The sequence below is a fragment of the Dendrobium catenatum genome, unplaced genomic scaffold, assembly GCF_001605985.2.
Source record: "Dendrobium catenatum unplaced genomic scaffold, ASM160598v2 fragScaff_scaffold_705, whole genome shotgun sequence".
Lineage (NCBI taxonomy): Eukaryota > Viridiplantae > Streptophyta > Magnoliopsida > Asparagales > Orchidaceae > Dendrobium > Dendrobium catenatum.
The window spans coordinates 94962-116949 of NW_021319167.1; the positions used below are offsets into that span (position 1 = coordinate 94962).

General features: G+C 34.9%; 3 protein-coding genes across 16 annotated transcripts in view; 1 reads left to right on the top strand and 2 right to left on the bottom strand.

The window, feature by feature from the left end:
* Positions 1-7385, bottom strand: part of LOC110112730 (folate transporter 1, chloroplastic) — a 29273-nt gene extending 21888 nt beyond the window's left edge. For 2 of the 5 annotated variants that reach the window (XM_020845042.2, XM_028695890.1), the window contains exons 1-4: positions 7225-7385; positions 6771-6850; positions 5936-6012; positions 4438-4531 (exon numbers count right to left, since the gene is read on the bottom strand). In XM_020845042.2, coding sequence (XP_020700701.1) covers positions 4438-4531; positions 5936-6012; positions 6771-6850; positions 7225-7336 — 363 coding nt within the window. In that variant the 5' untranslated portion in view covers positions 7337-7385. Of the gene's footprint in view, positions 1-4437; positions 4532-5935; positions 6013-6770; positions 6872-7224 lie in introns of all 5 variants that reach the window. The other 3 variants (XM_028695886.1, XM_028695888.1, XM_028695887.1) reach the window with 2 other exon arrangements.
* A 2626-nt stretch (positions 7386-10011) lies between these two features.
* Positions 10012-16461, top strand: LOC110112723 (putative pentatricopeptide repeat-containing protein At1g19290). Of its 10 annotated transcripts, none has more exons than XM_028695892.1 (3): positions 10012-13562; positions 15002-15949; positions 16128-16461. In XM_028695892.1, the coding sequence occupies exon 1, from the start codon at positions 10461-10463 to the stop codon at positions 13335-13337; it is 2877 nt and encodes a 958-aa protein (XP_028551725.1). In that variant the 5' UTR covers positions 10012-10460; the 3' UTR covers positions 13338-13562; positions 15002-15949; positions 16128-16461. The 10 variants fall into 10 exon arrangements, with proteins under 10 accessions (XP_028551725.1, XP_020700691.1, XP_020700690.1 ...); XM_020845032.2 differs by having other exon boundaries at positions 15002-15670; positions 15765-16461; XM_020845031.2 differs by having other exon boundaries at positions 15002-15648; positions 15765-16461.
* A 2839-nt stretch (positions 16462-19300) lies between these two features.
* Positions 19301-21988, bottom strand: part of LOC110112727 (ankyrin-1) — a 20549-nt gene continuing 17861 nt past the window's right edge. Inside the window, exons 11-13 of the mRNA XM_020845040.2 lie at positions 20459-20629; positions 20308-20387; positions 19301-19574 (exon numbers count right to left, since the gene is read on the bottom strand). Coding sequence (XP_020700699.1) covers positions 19514-19574; positions 20308-20387; positions 20459-20629 — 312 coding nt within the window. The 3' untranslated portion in view covers positions 19301-19513. The remainder of the gene's footprint in view (positions 19575-20307; positions 20388-20458; positions 20630-21988) is intronic.

The following is a 21988-nucleotide window of genomic DNA, read 5'->3' on the forward strand; positions in this document are numbered from 1 at the left end:
ATGATGCTAAGATGGAGGATAATTAGATGGAAATGAGCCCACCAAACTCAAAAAGCAAAATAATGTGCAAGAAGAGGGATAAATAAAGGTCTACTAGGTTGCTAAAGAAAGTGAAAAAATAATAGCTAGAAAAAAGAGGGCCTTAGCAGGAAGCAATAATAACAAATAAAAATTGGCATTAAGTTTAAAAACTTTAAAACCATCACGTTACTGAACCCCTGCAACAATTCTATGTACTCTGAAATTAGAAAAAAGAAAATAAAATTCATAAATACATACCGACCCTTGCAAAACTCCAATTAAGCCTCAGGTTTGAATAAGAAAACATTGCTAGCTACTCGAAAGTCGAAACCTTGAGCTATCAAGTTAACGTCTCCCTCCCTTTCTGATGTGGAACGAGTAGGACGGCTTTGCTTGGCTTTGCTTGCGAGCGGATCTCCTCTCCAAAAATCTGAAAAAAGACACTTCAGGAAATCTGAAATTTTCTTCAGGTTTCTTATTCAAAACCTGAGAGGAAAACGGCCAAGGGTTGTGAGCTGGAATTCTCTGGCTGCAGCGGGATCCAAGGGAGGCTGAGGGAAAAATTAACTCCTTGAATCCGTGAATTGAATAAGGGAAGCAATGAAAGCAATTAAGAGGAGTAACAGGCGGGTTGTAGAGAGAGGGAGAGAATTTTATCTGAGGGATTTTCTATTCCTAAATCAATGAGTTGATTTGGGGAATTAGATTAGGAAATAAGAATTAGGAGAATTATTGCTGGCGGGATTGAGGAGCTGAGGTGGAATAAGTAGAGAGGAAGAGGAGGGGAGGCGGGATGGAATTTTGGGGAATCTGAGAGATTCTCAGGTTATGAAGGAAATAGACTTGAAAGGATTTCCACGTGGAATTATAAGGGGCCAAGCCGTATGGCTGATTGGAGGAAAAGAAATTTATTTCCTAAACCTGAAATCAGATTTTATGAAAGAAATTAAGGGGTGGGGCTTGAGGAAAATTCGGCCAAGCAAGAGGAGTTAATGAGGTGATTTAATGTTCCCAAATTTGAATTTAAAATTCGAATAGAATTTAGAATTCAAATGAATTTAAATTAAGAAGGACTTAATGGAATTTGCTTAATGTTAGGGAATTAAGGAAAGAACCAATTAAACCCCTTTTGAATTTGAAATTCAAATCGGATTGAAAATGGAAACTTTCCAAAAATAGCTTTCATAAATTAGGAAAGATTTCGAATTTCAAAATACATGATTTTGAATTTGAAATCAGCCCAAAATATGAACACCCAAATTAGGCAAGGATTTCAATGGGGAGAAGGAGGTGGAAGGTGAGATTCACGGGTGGATGGGGGAGGTGGCCGGCGAGTGTCATTAACCATTCATCATCTCATTACATAAGAAAGGGCCTCTATATATAGGCCTAAGAAACTAAAACAAGACACATATGCCCCTAAGGCTTACATAGGACGACCCTCTTAAGTGAGGGTAAAAACGAAAAATTCATAATAATAATTTAAAAATTACAAATAAAATATAAGATAACGTGGGACGATGACAGCCGTTGATCTTCAGCTCCTTGGATAGCCATGGACGGTTGGATGTCCGCATCATTTTCTTCCTATTTTTCATATGAACCTACATAACTTATAAGTTTACACAACAAACTCTAAACACCTAAACGTAGGTAGCAGCTGCATCAAAAGATCCTAGCAATTAAATGTCATGTAATATTCACCTAAATGGTGGGGACTGTTGTATGCAAAAATGTTAATGGTAGAGACGACCTTGCTTTCACTCGCAGTAATAATTATGCTTATGGGACAAAATCAAGGTGCTTTCCTTGGAAATTTTTGTGTTTTATTGCTCATGATCCTTTGTGCTCTCAAACCATGTTTGAAAAAAGCAAAAAATGCTTGAAATAAAACCCTTAACATTCAACAGATGCAAAGCTTAAGCTTCAATGATTATAATTTTTGCTTAACTAAGAAATACAACAATAGATTCAAGAAAATAAAAATAAAATAAAATATATTAGCATATATCCATTTACTTTACATATTTAGAGAGACAACTGATGGTGTAAACATAGATTGAGTACTAGCTATAAGAGCTACGCTTATGTCCTTGAAAAGTATCATAAGCATTAGATACTTTGTTCAAAAGAAATGTTATGGAAGCTGGAAGAAGTTGCAAAACTGCAAATTTTCTCCACTGGTAATAGGTAAGTGCCGGCATCACCAAAAATCCACAAAGAACTTCTTCTACAAGCCCAGAACATATTGATAGCTTTAGATGGCTACACGCTAAATGGAAATGGGAAAAACAAGTGAAGCAAAAAATGTGCCTCAGGAGTGAAGATCCAAGGATTAAATAGACTTGCTAGAAAACAAAATAGGCATTAGACCTCAAGAGACCTTAATAAGTACAAAGTAGTGTGTATAAAAAAATAGTGGGGGAGTAAAATAGAACGGAATAGGCCCAAAAAAATAAAATGTAACTCACAAAGGTTGTTTAACTAAATCTCTATCGGATCAAAAAGAGGTCCGTTGCCTTTATCTATAAAATAGTGCTTTCAAGAGCAGACAATGTAGCATAAAAAAATACTATCCAAATATTTCTCCCTCATGGAGAACTTTATATACCTGATTTGAGGTTTATCATGAGCACAATACCCGTGGTTAAACAGTTATAGAAGAAAAAGCTCAATTGAGAATATCAAGCTGCTCTAGTTTGATTTAATTTTTGTAAGTGACATTAGTTATTTTGATTTGAACGTTCATTCAAATGATAAGAAGAGATGGAGGAAGGAGGGCATGGAAAACTCAATAACAAACTCATAATTTTATTGCAAGCTCTGCCACCAAACCAATTCTAAATAGTCAGGATGTGTACTATGTACAATTATTTGGTTTTTTATCAAGGGAGCCTAGCTAACAAAGAATCAAGGGTGTGGCCCAAGAAACCGAAGGTAAAAACCTATCAAAGAGGGTTTTGTTTTGGTAGACCTTAGCTAACAAAAAGCTTTCTACTTATTCAGATGGGCCTACCCAGCCCTTACTAGCCTAGAGACTAGCAGCATGGCTGACCAAGTTAAATTGATGTAGCATATACTCCTTTCAGGCTCATAATGATGCAATTGCAAATGACCAATCTCAGAATGCTTCGCATTTTAGAGATTTTTCACGTTTGTTTTTAAGGTTTTGTGAAAATCCTTAGGTGTCGTGAAAAGAAAATATGTAACAACAACAACAACAACAACATCAAGCCTTTATCCCACTACGTGGGGTCGGCTACATGAATCCTTTGTCTCCATTGTGTCCTATTAAAAGTCAAATTCTCGTTTAAATCTAATAAAGAAAGGTCATTCTTAATATTTTCTAACCAAGTCTTTTTAGGTCTACCCCTACCTTTCTTAACATAAGTCAAATCTAATACCTCTACTCTCCTAACCGGGTCATCGCAAGGCCGCCGTTTTATGTGACCAAACCATCTAAGGCGACTTTCTCTAATCCTATCTTCTACTGGAGCTACTCCAACCTTTTCACGTATATGCTCATTTCGTATCCTATCTCTAAGGGTAAAGCCACTCATCCACCTGAGCATCCTCATCTCTGCCACACTTAACTTAGTATTATGCTTCTCTTTTAAAGGCCGACATTCGGCACCATAAAGCATTGCAGGCCTCACTACCATCTTATAGAATTTTCCCTTAAGTTTGAGGGGTACATTTCTATCACATAACAAGCCCGATGCATTCCTCCACTTCAACCATCCAACTTGAATTCTGCTGATAATATCCCCATCTATTTCACCATCACTCTGAACAATAGATCCAAGATATCTAAAACGTTTGTTTTTAAGGTTTTGTGAAAATCCTTAGGTGTCGTGAAAAGAAAATATGTAAGATAACATAAATACTTTTTCTTTCTCTATCTCATGGTATTTTTAGAGCGGAGGGCTGGCAGCTTATCAATAACACAATTATATAAAATCAAATTTCAGAATTTCAATGTTTTGCCTTGTGCTTCGAGCTATCGCATCACTTCAAAGTAAAAAAAACAGTACACTTATAAAAAATAGTAATAAATAATCCATTATATAAATCAGTGATTGGAGAGATTGTAAATAGAATTACTATGAGAATACAGCTTGGCAGCTAAAAATCAAATGGGATGTGTATTGCTATGCCTATTAAAATGTCCCCAACAGAAAAGCTTATAAGAACTTGAAGTTCTAAGCAAATAACTAGTATAATAGGAAGAAGCACATCACGAAAAGGAAACTAGCAGCAAACATCAAGATGTGTTCTATCAACATTGAAATCTGTGTTAGCACACTAGGAACAATAAAGCATTTGTTATTTGAAAGTGACTTTATCATTAGAAACAAAACTTGAAGGAAAACTATAAATCTTTTTGCTAATCAAAGTGGTAGCTTCAATTCTGACCAGAGCACCTGCTTCTGCGGCTGCAACAAGATGGTAACCAGGGCTGAGACTTTGATCAAAACCTTTTTTGTACCTAGCCTTTGCTCTGCTATAACTACAGAAAGGGATTCAAGAGTTTTCTTAGATTATTCAATCATTGGAAATAAAAAAAATATTTGACTAACAACAGAAATTTGAGGATGAGCACAGTATATAAGGATGGCATACAAAGAAAGAAAGTAGGCACATTTCTATTTGGACCTTTATAAAATATATAAAAAAAAACATCCCAACTTAAAAGGATGAACTTTCATATTCGTGAGAGAAAACATTAAAACATTAAACTAAAAAAATAACAATAAAAATTAAAAACAAACCCCTTCAAAGCATAACAACGCTTTCAAAGTAAATGCAGATATAGTGAGTTATGAATGTATGATAAGGCGTTCAATTTATAATGCATAATCATGGTGAATCTGAACACAGCTTAACAATCATGCATTTATGACTAGCAATATACTCGCATGCAAGTTACCTATAAAAGTTCAAATTGTTCAGATTAACAACCATGTACAAAGCAATTGCAAAATATATAAATCTCATATAACTCTGGGAAACAGTAAAATATTGATGACGATAGGATATGCAAGACAGTGAAGGTAAGGAGAAAACCGCAGCTATTGTAGTAACAGTATGTTTTTAAGCCAGTAAAATTAAAAGATATGACAGTTATACATTTCTAGTAGGAACAAGATGGGTAGAGTTTCTAGTAGAAAATAATGATATTTAGTCAGTGAAAAAGACAAATACCTCAATTTCAAATAAATATCCATAAGAGAATAATATTCCAACTAAATCAATAAATCTCTTCACTTCAAGCTGGTCATTAAAAAGTTTGACAGAGCTCAAACCAGACATATTAAGCACAAACCTACCAAGTATAATCGCTCTTTAAAAATTTATCATAAATGCAACAATGAGGTCGGTAGGGCTGTACATAATATGAATAAAACCAAAAAATCGAACCACGCTGATCTTATTTGGTTGGTTTAACTTGGTTTTTAAATTATTCGTTTGGTCATTCATAGTAATTTAGTTTTTATTTTAGGATTTTGGTTTTTATTTTTGAAAAAATCAATCGAACTAAAATTTGAATTATATTAATTTCTTCAAATATTAAATCAGTAAAACCCATGAACCATTAAGTTTTCTTTTACACACAATGTCAACCTGCAAACAGAAAAGAAAAATGACCCAAATAAAAAATATTAAATTATAAAAGCTAAGAAACAAATTATCATACTCCAAAATTGACAAGAAGTCAAGGGAGAGACCAAACACAGTGCAAATATAACAATAAGGGAAAACAATATAATTAGGACACTTTGGAGCAAGGATAACCAAAAACAATATTACCAATTTTATGCTAGTTGTTATTATGCAAAATCAAATAAATATTTCTTTGTTGTGAAGTAAGTGATTCATCTTGATTTTGCGGAAAAAGTTTAGCATGGCTTACAAGAAGAAGTACAATCCCCATGAAACTGTTGACCCAAAGACTGCAGGATAAAAACCTGCATAAAGCCCTCTCAAACCCTGTAAGAAAAGTCAGCAAGAATGTTGGCAATTTGATACAATTAAGCAATCATAGCACTACAAAAGTTTGAAAGGTGCCACATAAGTGAACTAGGGTTTAGGGTTTACGGTCTACGGTGTTGTATTAATAAAATTCAACAATAGAATCTAATGCCTCCTATGATGTGCTACACTATTAACTAATCGCAGACACAATTTTGACCCAATGAAGCCAATAATTAGATATGCAACACTTTCATCCATGCAAGCATACTCGAGTTCTTTTCCGGCCAAAAATTTGAATCATCATTGTCAGTATAATCAGGATTGTTGATTGATTCCATAGAAGCCCAAAATAGAAAATGCATTCATCGATGCAAATACTCTAGATTTTCTTGCTCTGTTAAAAGCATAAGTATAATTTATCATATAATTGGTATGGTGCGCAATTGATCACCAGTTGAAACAACTGCTTTTTAGAGAAATTCAATTTATTTCTATAACAAATAATGGAAAAGCCCAAATGTAGTCCTGCACGAGTGCCCACAACAGTGGGAAGAATGGGTTAACTCGCCACACAAAATAGGCAGACAGAACAAATTTTCCCTCTGGTCCAGTTAAGATATAAGAACAGATAATTGCTTTTTTTTTTTTTTTGAAACCAATTACATTACATTTTCCTTGGACAACACAAGTCATTGTCTCGCTATCATTCGCTGCATCCACGGAAAAGAATCGCAGAAGGAGAACGGCCATAAAAAGTAAGAAGATAAACTAACCTCCATCCGCGCAATACTGTAAATAGCATGCACTGTATTCTTGTAAAGTGGAAGGCAAGATCCCCCGCGACCATCGCTCACTGCATAGAAATTACCTCGTACTCATAAAAATAAAAGATCGAACTTATTTACGAAATGTGAACATTTCTGTTTTTTTTTTTTTTTTCATTGACAGTTCCCAGTCAAATCCAAGTCAAAAAAACTGAGAAGATATTTTTATCAGCTCATTTTCGTCACTCACACACTCTTAGCCTCACAAGAAACAAAAACTAATTTTTAACCAATAAAAAGATAAGAAAATCACTAATTAACTCCTCAGCCAAACAATTGAGGCAAAACAAGTTTCAATCCAATTCATTAAACATTATAATTATCTCCTTTTTTTTTCTTTTTTTTGAAATTCCGTCAACCCAAACTCAGCCCTACAAACCTCAAGAAGAGCAAAAGAATAAACCTTGAAATCTCGTACGGACGACGTCGAGAGGATGGAGAACCGCGACGGTGGAGAATCCGGCGATAGCTCCGGCGGCGGCGTTCTCCAAATTCCACTTCTCCCGGTCTGACATAGGAACGAGTGAAAAGAGAGACGAAAACAAGGGTTAGAATTACGCGAAAGGAGGGTGAATATTATGTTATTTTAATTGATTAGAAAATAATTCTGACTCTAAAAAATATATTATAATATAATTAAAATTTTTAAATTGTATTTTGAACAATTTCTCATAATTTGATTGCATTATAAAATAGTGAATTTTCTGTACATTAATTTATTATTATGTCCACCATTAAAGTATTTTAGTAAATTTTTAATGATTTTTTTTTTACATTCATGTTACTTTAATACAATGAATCATTTGCTTATCCAATTGAATTTTGTGATTTTGAGGATATCTGTGCCGATGGAGAAAGTTTTATTCTGATGTTAAATGCAAATTCTAGTACTATATGTACATTATATTATGTTGCTTGATATTGTGAGTCATAAGGGTTCAAATTCTTTGAATTGTATTAGTTGGGAGTAGGGGTGCAAATGAGTCAAGATGACTCGCGAGCTGGCTCAAACTCGACTCGTTAACAAGCTTGCGAGTCGAGCTTATCAAGTATCGAGCTCGAGTTCCAGAAGAAATTTCGAGCTCATTATGCTACCAAACTCGAGTTCGATAAAGGTCAAGTCCGGCTCTAGTGCTCATTGAGCTGGCTCCATTAAAATACGGAGTGGAGCGTGGTATAGGCGGACTTGGCGAAAAATGAATAATTGAAGTGCTAAGGCTTAGTAAATAAACATCTATTCGAAGAAATTAAAGTTTGTTTGAAAGTTAAGAGCTATGGAGTGCACCATCCGTCCCATTCGCAAATTGGGGCACCGCTTCATTTCGTCGTCGTCCCATTCGTGAATTATGTCTGTTGAGAGACATAAATGTCATAATTCTATGAATGCTATATGATGCGAGGCACAAAAAGAGCCTGTGGGAGATTTGTTACTTTCTGCTTTAATAGAAGAATTATTTGTTTATTTATTTTTACAGCATTGTTATTGAATTCATGACAACTACAATTACTATTCTGCTATGCTCAATGATCTATTTTATTGATTTTAGCATTCAATTAAATGTAACATAGATGATTCATTAAAAATTTAAATTGGTAAATGTGATGTGCTGAGCTTTATTAGCTCATAGTTTTTCAGCTTTCTACTTCAAGGATTTGGAAATTTGAAAGAGTCTATTAAGTAATAGTTTTCATAATCCAATTTGAGTTTATATAAGGACTTATTTTATGAAATTTTTATACAGTCATAGATAATCATTTAATCTACTCTGTTTTATATTCCAATATGTAGCTATGTACTGTAGTTTAATTATTGCACGTACATTTGATGATAAATGAAAGAAATTTTGTGGATTAATTTATTTTCTGTAAATTGAAAAAAAAAATATTTGTAGTTATGTGATTTGTTGTTTGATTTAAAGTTAAAATTAGACGAAAATTTTGAATTGTTTCTATTATTTTAGATATTGGGATTGATCAGTTGCAAACCAACATGATAGGACCTGACTCATTTATGAGTTTAATGTTTTATTAATTAAGAAATAATTAAAATAATAATATGTATTATTTAATTATTATATTTAGATTTGACAATAAAATAAAATAATTTCATAATATTCAATCATATCAATTATATTTAAATAGATTAATACCATTCAAGTACAAATATTAATAAATAATTTGATATGATTAAACTTTTATTAAATCAATAGATTTAAATCTTAAAATAAATAGTCAAATAATTTATTAAAAGTTAATAATTATTAGATCAAACAAATTTCAGATTTTAATTGATTTAAAATTTACTAAATTCAAATATACAACATTTTACTAAAAACTACTTATAGATAAATAACCCATAGTATCGGATTTACGATAAATCATGCCAAACAATTTTCGAGCGCTTTGTAAATCCCGATTCTCTTTAAATCCCGGATTTACGAATGTATAACGTAAATTCGGGATTTAGTAAATCCCTGTTTAGGTGTATTTAACGGAGTTTACGCTCGCGAGAACTCTTTCCCGCAGCGCTCGTGTTGTGGAGTGGTTGCAAACGCTCTTATTTGCTGCAACGAATGGTAAGCATGCCTCTCTTTTTGTTGTCTTAGCTTCTTCGATTTTTCTTCCTCTGCGATCATTGAGCTTCTTCCACTGCGATTCGTCTTCCTCTGCGATTCAAGGTGAATCTATAAGACACAACATCACCATTGATTTATGAAATGTTTGGATAATAATTTTGATTTACGTAGAAAATATTTCAATATACATTGCATTTTGTAATAATTTTATGAATTTCTGATTTCAAATAGCTAGCCATAACGACGTCGTCGGAATTTATCTCACATGCAAGATATATCAAATCTCCTTGTATATTGAATCTTATTCTTAATTAGTAGTTCATTTGTGTCATGACCAATATTAACTTCTCATGTGCTCTTTATTTATTTTTCAGTTATATTGTATGAACTGAATTTGAACTTATTATATTGTATGCACTTATCTTGAATTTATAAATATCTTTTTAATATAATTCAACACTGCTTCTTCACATTTAAACTCTTAATTATCATAAATCTTAAAATATGTTATCAAATAATTTCTCAAAATTTAATATTCATAATTACCAAATAATTTTTAGAATTTAAAACAATCAGAATCTACTAAATTTAAAGTTACAGTATTATTAAAATCGCACAAAGCTATTTGTTCACAAACAGTCCCTAAAATTTCTTTCGATTACCGCTCCTCAAACCATTCCGGCGGCATCACTCAGTTGCAACGGCGGCGATTTCTTTTTGCATCCCCAAAATATTTTGTCAAAACTGCCTCCGGCGACCTCCTCCGGCGACCTCCTCCGGCGAACCTTTCAATTGGACCCATTCGGTCTGCTGGCAAGCTACTCTTTCTCGCGAATTACTTCGATCCCTCAGCTCTTATCTTCCGGCGATGATAACTCCGCAGCTCGATTGTAAGACAGTGCGGAGCTGTGATAGTTTAATCGCCGGTTATCTTTTAGACAATCGAAGAAAAAGTTGGCAAGTACAAAGACTTGAGAAGGGAAGAAGGCTTGCTCGTTGGAGGACATGAATCCTTGAAAAGTTAACAGGTGTGATCTTGCGGAACTACAAGACCTCCTAATCAATGTGGCGCTCTTTTGGAGATGGTTCTCGTGTCACTCTATCTATTCGGTCTGTCTCCTCCCGTCAATGGATCCATGCTGCCGGAACCTTGCCCCGAAGGAGCTCTGATCTACTGCCGGTACTGACCAAATCGGAACGGGTCGATCGGATTTGCAGAATCCTTACCCTTGAGCGCTTTGAGGCCATTCCGAAGCTTCCCTTTGATTTATCCGAAGAAATCTTTGAAGCGGTACTGGCGAGGCTCCGGCTCAATCCCATTGCCTGCTTAGGGTTTTTCAGGATTTCCTTGAAGCAGCCCCACTTCACGCCGAACGCGAAATCTTATTGTCAAATAGTCCACATCTTAGTCCAAGGGAGGATGTTTGATGACGCAAGGGCGTGCTTGAATGATTTGTTACAGAATTCTGCCTCTGCCTGCTCTGTTTCCTTTTTATTTAATGAGATGCTTCAGGTTTATAAGGAATTCACCTTCTCCTTGAAGACATTTGATATCCTTCTCAAGCAGTATGCAAAGAATGGACTGGTCAAAGAGGCTTTTTTCACGTTTGATAATATGGGAATGCATGGATGGAAACCTAGCGTGAGGTCCTGCAATACTATTCTCAGTGGTCTGGTTAAAGCTGGAGAACATCAGAGAGCAATTCTTACCTATGAGCAGATGACCCGAGCTGGGATAATGCCAGATGTTTTCACAGTTTCTATATTGGCTAATGCTTTCTGTAAGGATGGAAAAATACAAGAAGCGGTAGAATTCTTGACTTCAATGAAAAACAAGGGTTTTGAAGTGAATCTGGTGGCTCTTCATTCTCTGATGGATGGTTACTGCAGACTTGGGCAGACAGAACAGGCCATTGGGGTTCTAAGGTCAATGACAAGAGAGGGCATTACACCGAACGTTGTGACTTATACTTTATTAATCAAGGGATATTGCAAAGAGGGCAAGGTAGATGAGGCGGAGAAAGTCCTTAAGAACATGAAAGATGTTTTGGGCTTAAAACCTGACGAGGCAGTTTATGGTGTTCTTATAGATACTTTTTGCCGATTGGGGAAAATTGAAGATGCCATTAGAATGAAGGGTGAAATGTTGTCTTCCGGACTAAAGGGAAACACTTTTGTCTACAATTCAATGATTTATGGTTATTGTAAGATTGGAAGGATAAAAGAAGCTGAGCTATTGGTAGGTGAGATGGAAATTGCAGATCCCAAACCAGATTCATATAGTTATAATACTCTAATGGATGGGTATTGCACCTCTGGTCAGATGGATAAGGCATTTGAAATTTGTAATCTGATGGCCCGTAAGAGTATTGAGGTAACTGTTCTAACTTACAATACTCTCCTAAAAGGTTTTTGTTGCATTGATGCCATTCATGATGCTTTGCATTTGTGGTTTTTGATGTTGAAAAGGGGAGTGACCCCTAACGAGATTAGCTTCAGCATTCTATTGAATGGATTTTTCAAAACTGGGAATTTTGAAAATGCTTTGAAACTTTGGAATGACATGTTGTCCAGGGGATATGCGAAGAATCAAATCACTTTCAACATAGTTATCAATGGATTGTGTAAACTTGGTAGAGTGGAAGATGCAGAGGAGATCATTCGAAAGATGAAGGATTTGGGATGCTTGCCTGATAGCTTTACTTACAGAATTCTAATTGATGGTTTATGTAAGATCGGTGATATTGAGAAAGCCTTTAAAATTAAGGACTTGATGCAAAAGTTGGGATTTCTTCCTTCAATAGAAATGTTTAATTCTCTTCTTTCTGGGCTTTTCAAATCAAATATGCCTGACAGAGTTAATGAACTTGTGGCTGAAATGCTTACAAAAGAATTGACTCCCAATGTTGTGACCTATGGAGCTTTAATATCTGGTTGGTCTGACAAAGGAATGATAAACAAAGCTTTTGATTGTTATTTTGAAATGATTAGGAAGGGTCTGACACCAAATTTGTTGATTTGTAGCACACTTGTAAGTTGCTTGTACAGGCAAGATAAAATCAATGAGGGCAATGCATTGCTGCAGAAACTTGTAGATTTCAACATACCCACAAAATATGATTTTTTTCAGAGGTCTTATAATCTTGATTCGAATAATCTTTCTGTGAATGAAAATACAGATTACTTTCATGAGGTTTCAAATAACATTGAACCTAATCACGTCATGTGCAATGTCGCTATTGCTGGAATTTGCAAGTCGGGTGGGGTAGAAGATGCAAAAAGTTTCATCTCCTTCTTGTCTAATAGAGGCTTCTTGCCCAATAAATTTACTTATTCCAGCTTAATTCATGGATATTCATCACGTGGCAATGTAAATGATGCTTTTTTACTGCGTGATGAGATGCTAAAAAAAGGTTTCCTTCCTTGCATTGTGACATATAATGCACTCATCAATGGCTTGTGTAAGTCTGGCAATTTGGAGAGAGCTGTGAGGCTCTTTAATAAGCTTCCTGAAAAGGGTTTAGATCCTAATGCTATTACATTTAACACAATGATTGATGGGTACTGCAGGGCCGGTGACCTTACAAAGGCCTTTAAATTTAAACAAAAAATGGTTGAGCAAGGAATTTGTCCCAATGTTATTACATATTCAACCCTTATAAATGGTCTCTGCAAACAAGGCGATATGGAAACATCAATCAAGCTTCTGAATCAAATGATTGAGAGTGGTGTTGATCCAAACTTTGTGACGTATTGTACATTAGTTTATGGCTATAAAAGATCTGGGGATTTAAGTCAGGTTTCAAAGCTTTATGAAGAAATGCATTTTCGTGGTCTTTTTCCAACTTTTAATTGCAAAGGAACTTTGGATTCTGCAGGACCTGTACAGCGCACAAAAATTAACGTAAATTGTTTTAAAGTCTCGGAATTCGCTTTATGAACCATGCTTTTGTTTGAAGTTTGAATGGAGTATTCATGCTTGAGGTTGACATCCTCAACTGTTGTCTTGGAACTGCAAAATCTCTCAGGTTGGGATCAGTAGAGGGACATTGGAAAGTGGTCACTTTGAGCATACATGTACTATATTGCCTGAAAGGTGAAAAGAAAGCAGTTTCAGATTGTTGTGGCGCTTAAGATCTCAATCCAAGTTGATGAATGTATCCAGGTATCTAATTATTTCAGTTAATCTTATATTAGGCAGTACTTAACTACTTATTGCATTGCTACATGTTTTAAAATTTTGATTAGGAGCGTCAGCTACATGGAGTTCAGAATGGTTTAGGTCCGATTTGAAATTTCCACTTACCGTTTTCTTGAAATTCATTACTGATATCTACTGCATAATTCAAGATATATTGACTAAGTGAACGCATGAATCATAGCAGGAGCCCTAACAGTATGATCAGATTTGGGGCAAGTAACTGGGATATTTTTTGATGCCTCATGATATAAGTCACATAGGAATTTTTGTCCATGTAACTGCGAAGAGTATTCTATTGCCCTTCGTGGTGATCAACCACTCTCATGCAAGACATCCTGCAGAAAGAACCATGGTTAAGTTAATAAATATCTTAATCCCAACCTTAGGAGAGTTTGCAACATGAAAATGTACAAGGAATTTGATCGATAAGGAAAACATAAATGTACATAAGTTGTCCAATTTTGGTAAGGAATTGTGTGCTTAGTTTTGTTTGGTAATCATTGTTGTTTTTTTTGTTATCAGAGATGTCAAAATAAGTTTTCAGGTCAGGTTCAGATCATTGGAGAAACATCACCGTAAGATGTTGTGGCAGAAGCTCGTTGGAGAAGGAAACTACGAGATAAGTGTGATGAGGACATCAGAGCTGTGAAAGTCTATCAGAGGCGTGACCGCCAATCAAAGGCCACGATCGTGCCGATGTATTTTTAAGTTGTCATATGTATTTGTCTTTTAATTATTTATGTTTGTATTTGCTTTAATTGTTTTCCCTTTTTACTCCTTAAGGATGGTCATGTGTAAGATTAAAGGGCATCATCGTCTTTTATTTTTGAGTCCTTTGTATGAGGCTATATGTAACCCTAATGTTCTCTTTTCATGGGTAATGAATGAATGATCAAATTTTCTGCATTGTGAGTTCTTGCGAGAGCTTGAGAGAGTTGAGAGAGAAATCCCTTGGAGAGGGAATCGTATCATCCGCCAGCTTTGGAAGAGTCCGGGCTCGTGGCTAGTTCTACTTATCTCGTCTTCCTCCCTTTCTCCACCCAACCGCCGTCCCACCTCCCACTTCAAGCCACCGCCCCAGTTTGCATGTTCTATGTTCATTGTTCCACATTTTAAACTGATTCTTTTTTCTAAGTTGATATTGTTTCAACTTGTTTATGCTAGATTTTCTTGTGCTGATGCGATACCTCTGTTGTAGGAAACTACAACAGAGTCTGGTTATTCCGTCTGTGCTGTGTCAAAATGATGGTTTGTGGTATTATTGCCTTTCAATTCATATTTTTTTCTTAAGTGCTTTTATATTATGTTTTTTTTTAATATTGTTATTGCGGTTTTCTTTGGTTAGAAAATATTAGAAATGATCTTTCTTTATTCAATTTAAACTAGAATTTGACTTTTAACAGGGCACAATGGAGAAAAATGATTCATGTAGCCGACCTCACGCAGTGGGACAAAGGTTTGATGTTGTTGTTGTTGTTGTGGTGGTGGTTACAGTTTCCTCAAACTTTATAGCTGTGATTGCTGTTAATCTTGATGGAACATAGTGCAAGGAAAAGTGAATGAAAATCGTCGCTTCCCACTATTGGACTTGTCAGCAGGAGAGATTACTTCTGAGATTCTGATTGAAGGCAATTTGCCTATTTGTTTGCCGCTAATTTTGTGGAAAATAAATGAGTTTGTTGAAGTTAATCCACTTTGCAGCTACTCATAGAAAATGAGCCTAAGAAGCAAATGTGGCCAAAGGCAGAATCCAAATGGGCTTCAATAATCACTATGTTGAAGCTTCTTTATGACCTCTAAACAGCAAAACTGTCTTCACTTTCACCATTTTCTACATTGAGATCCCACTTACAGCCAAGTAATATTCATCTTATTGAATCAGGCATTGGCTTAGGCTTCGTTTGGGACAACTTTCGTACTGCTTTCTAAAATTGCTTTCTAGTGCAAAATTTTCAAATTCAAGAAATTTTTGTACTAGAAAGCTGTTTTACAAAGCAAGAAGAAAGTCGTCTCAAATGGAGCCTCAATCTCACTTATCAAGAATAATCAGGTAGTCACACAGTGCCAAAAAGGTCTCAAGTAATACAAAACCAAAGACTACTGTTTCTGTTCTAGATAATCTCTCTCACATTTATAGCCTAAACAAATTATCTCTTCATTGTGCAGGTCAATTATATCTTTGCCATATACTCGAGGACTATCAGGCATTATTAGATGTTCTTCAAGAACTTCCCCTGTCAAATGATATTTTTGGCCCCTTACCTGTCAAAGTTGCTTCCTGACCTCCGCATAGCCAACCAGCTCAACAGCCTGCTTTTCCACTATTTTCTACGTGGGACTTCTACTTTCAGGTATGCACCTTATTGCCAAAAGGTTGGAACCTTACCTTAGGGCATCTCCAACCGAAAATCCCATTTTTAACTCCAAAATGCAGTGAAACTAAAAAATGTTGTGATTCATCTCCAATCAAACTCCATTTTATTCCCTTATGCTAATCTAATTGTCTTTCTCCTCTTTCGCGAGAGATAGAAAAATAGCGTAGGTGAACAGTGCAACGCCAATATTGGCATCACACTGTTCACCCGCAACCAACTAGCGGAAGTTTTGCCGTTCGACTGGAGCTCTAGAGCGACGCCATTCATGCGTTTAGAGTTCGGTTGGAGAAGCCTTAGTCTTCATTTGTTAAAGAAGAAACATATAATTATTCATGCAGAGCAGAAAGGTTCTTAGGCACTGCAAAACCTAGATTGAGCCTTCAGTTCATTAGATGACGTTTTCTTTAGTCTAACTAAATCTACACTCTGCAAGTCATATAATCTTGTTGTCATATATGCCAAGGACCATAAGCCATGATAGTATGATACTACACTATTTATTATGTGCTTCATGTTCGTCTTCTTATGATTAAATTGAATAACCAAAACTGGCTTTTGATTCTTAAAGTTGAACTATATTTCTTAAAAATTTTCTACTTGTATTAATATTTTCTTCGCATACCTCCTGTGTCTTTTATTTTGAAAAAAATCTGGGCCATCACTTCTCTCAAGAAAAAATTAATAGTAAAGATTCCAAGTTAACCAGTTGAGGGTTTTAAACACAATTGAAAGTATTATGCTTGTTAGCCATTTGTCCTTTCAAAAGCTAGTTAAGCTGCCATTTTTGACCTTCCAAGTAGTGTTCTGTAAGAAGGGATGATTGATTTTTCTAATCCTTTGATGAAGCAGAACAATTTAGGGATAATTTCCTCCAAATCTCTATAGGCTTAATGGCTTTAAAATACTTTTCCCTAGCCTGTTTCAAGTGAAAGAAGATTTGACATTGCTGATAGTTTTTCAAACCCATTTAGCTAACTTAGATATGTTAAAGATCTAAGATTGATCACATCATGACCACCAGAGACTGTAGCACCGCAACACTAGTATATAGCACCACAGTGTTGTACGACTGTATGATATTTTTTTTTTGGGACAAGGCCTCTGAACCTAAGCAGGAGGAGGCCCCCCTGCAACCCCTTCACAAGCTCAACTGACGAAATTGAGTTCTGAGCAGTAGTACAACCTGATTGATCGACACAATTAGATTCAACATAGAACTAAAACAATACCCATTCTTTTTAAATATTTCAATTCGATTAAGTGGTGAAATAATCAATTGATTTCTCAACTTGGACTTTCAGGAGGCATGCTTTCTCCACTCCATTTGAAATTAATCTTAAAGTTTTTTCATGAATTAGAGAATATAGATTTGAATCATGTAATGCAAACTTACTGTTTTCAAACCCAAAAAAGAGAGTTGATTAAAGGAGTCAAATTAAAGAGGATTTTACAAAGCGGCTTTTGACCACAACTCTGAAAAAAACATTCTCAACGCCAGAAGAAATGAAAAAAAAACATCCAAGTTTAGCAAATGCTCGTTCTCTCCATTGTTAGGCCAACCGCATCCGGGTTCACGGGTCGGGTTCGTTTCAACCCATTTAGACTCATGTCAACTTCTAGTACGACCCGAACATGACCTGAAACCCCATTTTGACACCCCTATTTTTTAGTATAGTTTTTTTTTAATTAAACTTTTTTATATTAAAAAATCACTTTATAAAGCTATTAGAAAGTTATCCCAAGCAAAACCTGAAAGTTACATGGCTTAAATTTACAACACCATATTTAAGAATATTTAAGCTAATTTCTTAACCTCATGATGGACTTTATAATTGATCTATTACATGCTACATTAGTTGTGGATGCTGCCTCTACTCTAAAGCTTGATGCTTAGGGTTTCACTCTAAATCATCATCAACATCCAGTCTAAAAGTTACAAGGCTATCTTTTGTCACTTAGCAACTCTTAAAATTTTAAAATTCTTGTCAACTTTTCAAATCCAATTGCTTAGCTTTCAAAGGATCAAATCTGTCTATAATAGCTGCTTAACCCATATTTTTTATTATTATTCAAGGTTAGGGTTAATCCCTAACCAAAAGATTAGCCATACCTACATCATGTATTATTTGCCTGTGCTGGTTAATGCAGTTACTATTTTCCTAACATTTGCGCTAAAAATTCCTAAGTTTGCAAATTTTCTGAGGGGGTTGTTGTTGCTTAAGAAGTTCTACCAAAAAATATCCTTATGGTGCTTCAATAGCAATCCCACCACCCATTATAAGCTCATTTACAGAAGAAATTACTCTGTGCGGCCACCGAACGGTCCAGAGGTGAATTAAGATGCGTCATGTCACTTGGCATCGAGCGGTGCACAAAAAAAATGATGTGACATATTCTGATTCGCCTCTGAACGCCATTTGATGACAGCACAGAATAATTTCACCATTTGCAAGCATCACTGCTTCTTTACCGGACATAAATTTTTTTAGAAGGTTTAAGGGTCAATTTTCATGTTAGATAATAGTTGTTAGGGTTGGAAGGTGGGGCCCTTAAAAATTGAGTTATTTCACTTAAAATATTTTATTAATTTTATTTTATTTTTGAGCTTGCTTTTCTTAATTAATAGAGGGATGCCATCTATATGTTAAATGTAAAAAATCTATGCTAAAAAGCTCTACAATAAAATATATTGGTTGTGTATTTTATTCATTGACCTTTGTCTTTTTAGTTCCTATTCTCTTAGCTATAAATTTTGTCAAATTAAAGTTTATTTTAATTTGTCATTTGAGATCATTTTTTTTAATAGTTTAATATAAAATAAATTTATTTGATATCTTAAAATTTTATTTATTTTATTAAATATCAAATAAATTAATTCATGTGATAGCAATAACAATCATATATTGGAAAATAATGACAACCGACGAAGCAATAAGACAACATCGATCGCCCATTTAAATAGAAGAAGACCAATGATACATATATATATATATATCAAGAACACTCAAAATATTTTATATTAAGAAAAAATTTATTTGTTAAAAAAAATTAAAAATATACCCAACAAACATTTACCAATATTATTTTATTTTATTTTATTTATATTTGAATATAAATAAAATTTATTTGATAGCTAAAAAATATATTTTTTATTACATTATAAAATAAATTAATTTATGTAATGATAAAAAAAAATATTTTTTTCAGCTTTCTAAAACAGCTTTGCTTTAAAGAACGGTAAGAGAGCTGTCCCAAAGAAGCCTGAAACAACTAAAATAGGCATACTCCTTCCTACACCTGAAGCTAACATCATAAGTAGCTCATCCCTTTACTGTAGCCAAACTTTGCTTGAAATGGAATATGTACAACAATTCTAAAGAAAACAAAAAATCATGCTCAAGGTTAATTTTACATAAATTTGAAAAAAAAAAAAAATCTTTGTTCTCAGTCAATCCTCAAAAATGGTGTTAAAATTAAAAAAAAAAAAAAAAGTTTATCAAGAGGAGCAGAACCATAACCCAAGCATGCCTTAGTAAAACATTATTTTCCTTGTTTGGGCTGATCTGTTCCATGAAATTTTCTCCCAGCTTCAACGGCTTCCCTGTTGATCCAAGTAAAAAGAAGAGGTAAGGAACCAGAAGAGTGCAAATTTTAACAAATATACAGACTAACAGAGGGGAGGGAAAAATAATTTGTGAGAGCAGCAGCAGCAGAGGAAATTTTAAGAAATATTAAAGAGATTAGTGAACTGAGAGATGAAGGAGAACAATAATGTGGTGAAGCACTTATTTCTGTGATAGAGCAGCAAGATAATAGAAAAACAATGAACGCGAAGATTAGTTGGTGTCTTTTCTAATCTTTCCTTGGCTTCTGGAAAGAGTCCTAGGCTTCGTTTGGAATAGTTTTCTTATTGCTTTTATTTAGAATTGCAAACATAATTTCTGCTTGGTCAATGTTTTTTTTGTTGTTTTTAAAAGATTTTTACACTAAAAAGTTGCCTCTATAATAACTTTAAAAAGTTACTTTCTCTATGACAACTTTACAAAGCAATAAGAAAGCTGTCCCAAATGAAGTTCTAGGCTTCGTTTGGGACGGTTTTCTTAGTACTTCTTAAAAATTAAGCAGCAGTAAAAAAACTGTCCCAAACAAAATCCTAATAAGTAGTAGAATTGCAATTATTTTAAAGTGAAATAAAATTTATTTTTTCTGAAGGGTCTTATTGAATATTTTGATTTCATTGTACAAGTACTTGGAATGATTTTCATCTGTGCTAGGGGGAGTTCTACTAATTTCCACATACAGTTTCATAAAATTATCATATAGATTGAAATCACCTGAAAGCCTCAACAAGCTCCTTGTTTTCAGGATCAAGCTTGACACCCTCGTAGAATGCATTAGCTGCTTCGTCAAACCTCTGTAATAGAACATCAGAGTAATCAATAACTGAGGGGAAAACTATTGAAGGTAAGAAAAAAATTAGCATACTTGCAGTAAACGAAGGGCCGCTCCTTCCCTGTAGCATGCTTTAGGCCAGTTTGGATTAAGAGATCTGCAAGCCTTTGCATCAGCTAAAGCCTGCTCAGCTTGACCCAGCCGAATCCAGCAAAGGCTTCTATTAGATAGCAAAGTTGGTTCATCGGGATTCAAGTCAATTGCCTATGCATTTAGCCACCAAACAAACAAACAAAAAAATCAGTAAAATCTTCTGAGTAAGTCAAAATTTTTCAATCATCTACTGAATATTGGAAGGAAATATATCACAATCCAATGTGCTGTAACTGAATTTTTTGGATTTGATAACACAATTCAAGGAATTCACAAGCTGGTTAAGGCTTCATTTGGGACGACTTTTTTCCTGCTTTTTGAAGTAATTTTTTAGTATAAAAATTAAAAATTTTTAAATAGAAAGCTGCTTCAAGACGAAGCCTAAATTTCAATTTAGTCAGATTTTTCATATTTTTAACGAGATGTTTTGACAAGGCATTAATGGGAGATGAAAACACGTATGTCGCCATAAAGAACAAGGATTGCCCGTAAATGATAAGGAAAGGACTCCCAACAATTTCAAGCATTACAGAAAAAGCGAGTAACCTTAATTTCTTTTAAGATAATCAATGTAGCTACTCGTTAACATTTCAAAATTGAAAGTGCATGATGAAGCTCAAATCATTTGTATTGATTGGAACTCAAATGTGGCACGTCATAAGAGACTAACATTGTATAAATATAATTTTTTTGGAAATCAAAAGGTAATGGCGTTTTGAGTTTTAGCCTTTTAGATCATCCAGAGTCCTTTTCACAGCTTATACTCCCATTTAGCTTGCTGTTACTTGGGTATCATTTCTGCCTTCTTTACTAAGCCGAATTAAGAACAGTATCAAATGTACCTAGTCAAACAGAGTGTCATTCTAGCATATGATTGTTGCATGCTGGAATGCTCGCAGCGGTAGAGAGATAAAGTTTAACGTCCTAGCTTTGTATGGAGATCCATAACTCATCCAAATAGGGGTGCAAGAATCATCAGAGACATCAAATTTTCTACGTGGAAAATCCAGGAAAGGGGAAAACCAGGGGGCCTGACTCAGAAGAATTCAATGGCATGCAAGCTGTTTCAAGAGATTGTTGACCTATTTGTTTGGTTGGAAGGACTGTAGTAGGGCAATGGTGATTGGAGGAACCATAGTCGAACGACGGAGGTTGAAGAGGCCATAGTACATCAGAGGTCGATGGTGCCATAATAGAGCGTCGGTGATTGAAAGGACCGTAGTCATCTGGCAATGGTGATCGGAAACAAGGTTTAGAATTGCGTAACTGCGCCTCGAGGCGGTTTTCGTCCATGAGGCGAGGCGTAAGTCTCGAGGCGGTCTGAGGCGTAAGCCTCACGAACACAGAATTGCGTAAATGAAAAATTAAGGGTTTTAGCAGGAAAATAATAGCAGTAGTGGAAAATTAGAATGTATATGCAATAAAATCATGTCCCAAAGTACAAAATCACAAAATATTAGTTTAACAAAA

What these genes read in the sequence shown, in the direction of transcription:
- LOC110112723 (XM_028695891.1), top strand. Translation starts at nt 10,461, where the DNA reads ATGTGGCGCTCTTTTGGAGATGGTTCTCGTGTCACTCTATCTATTCGG.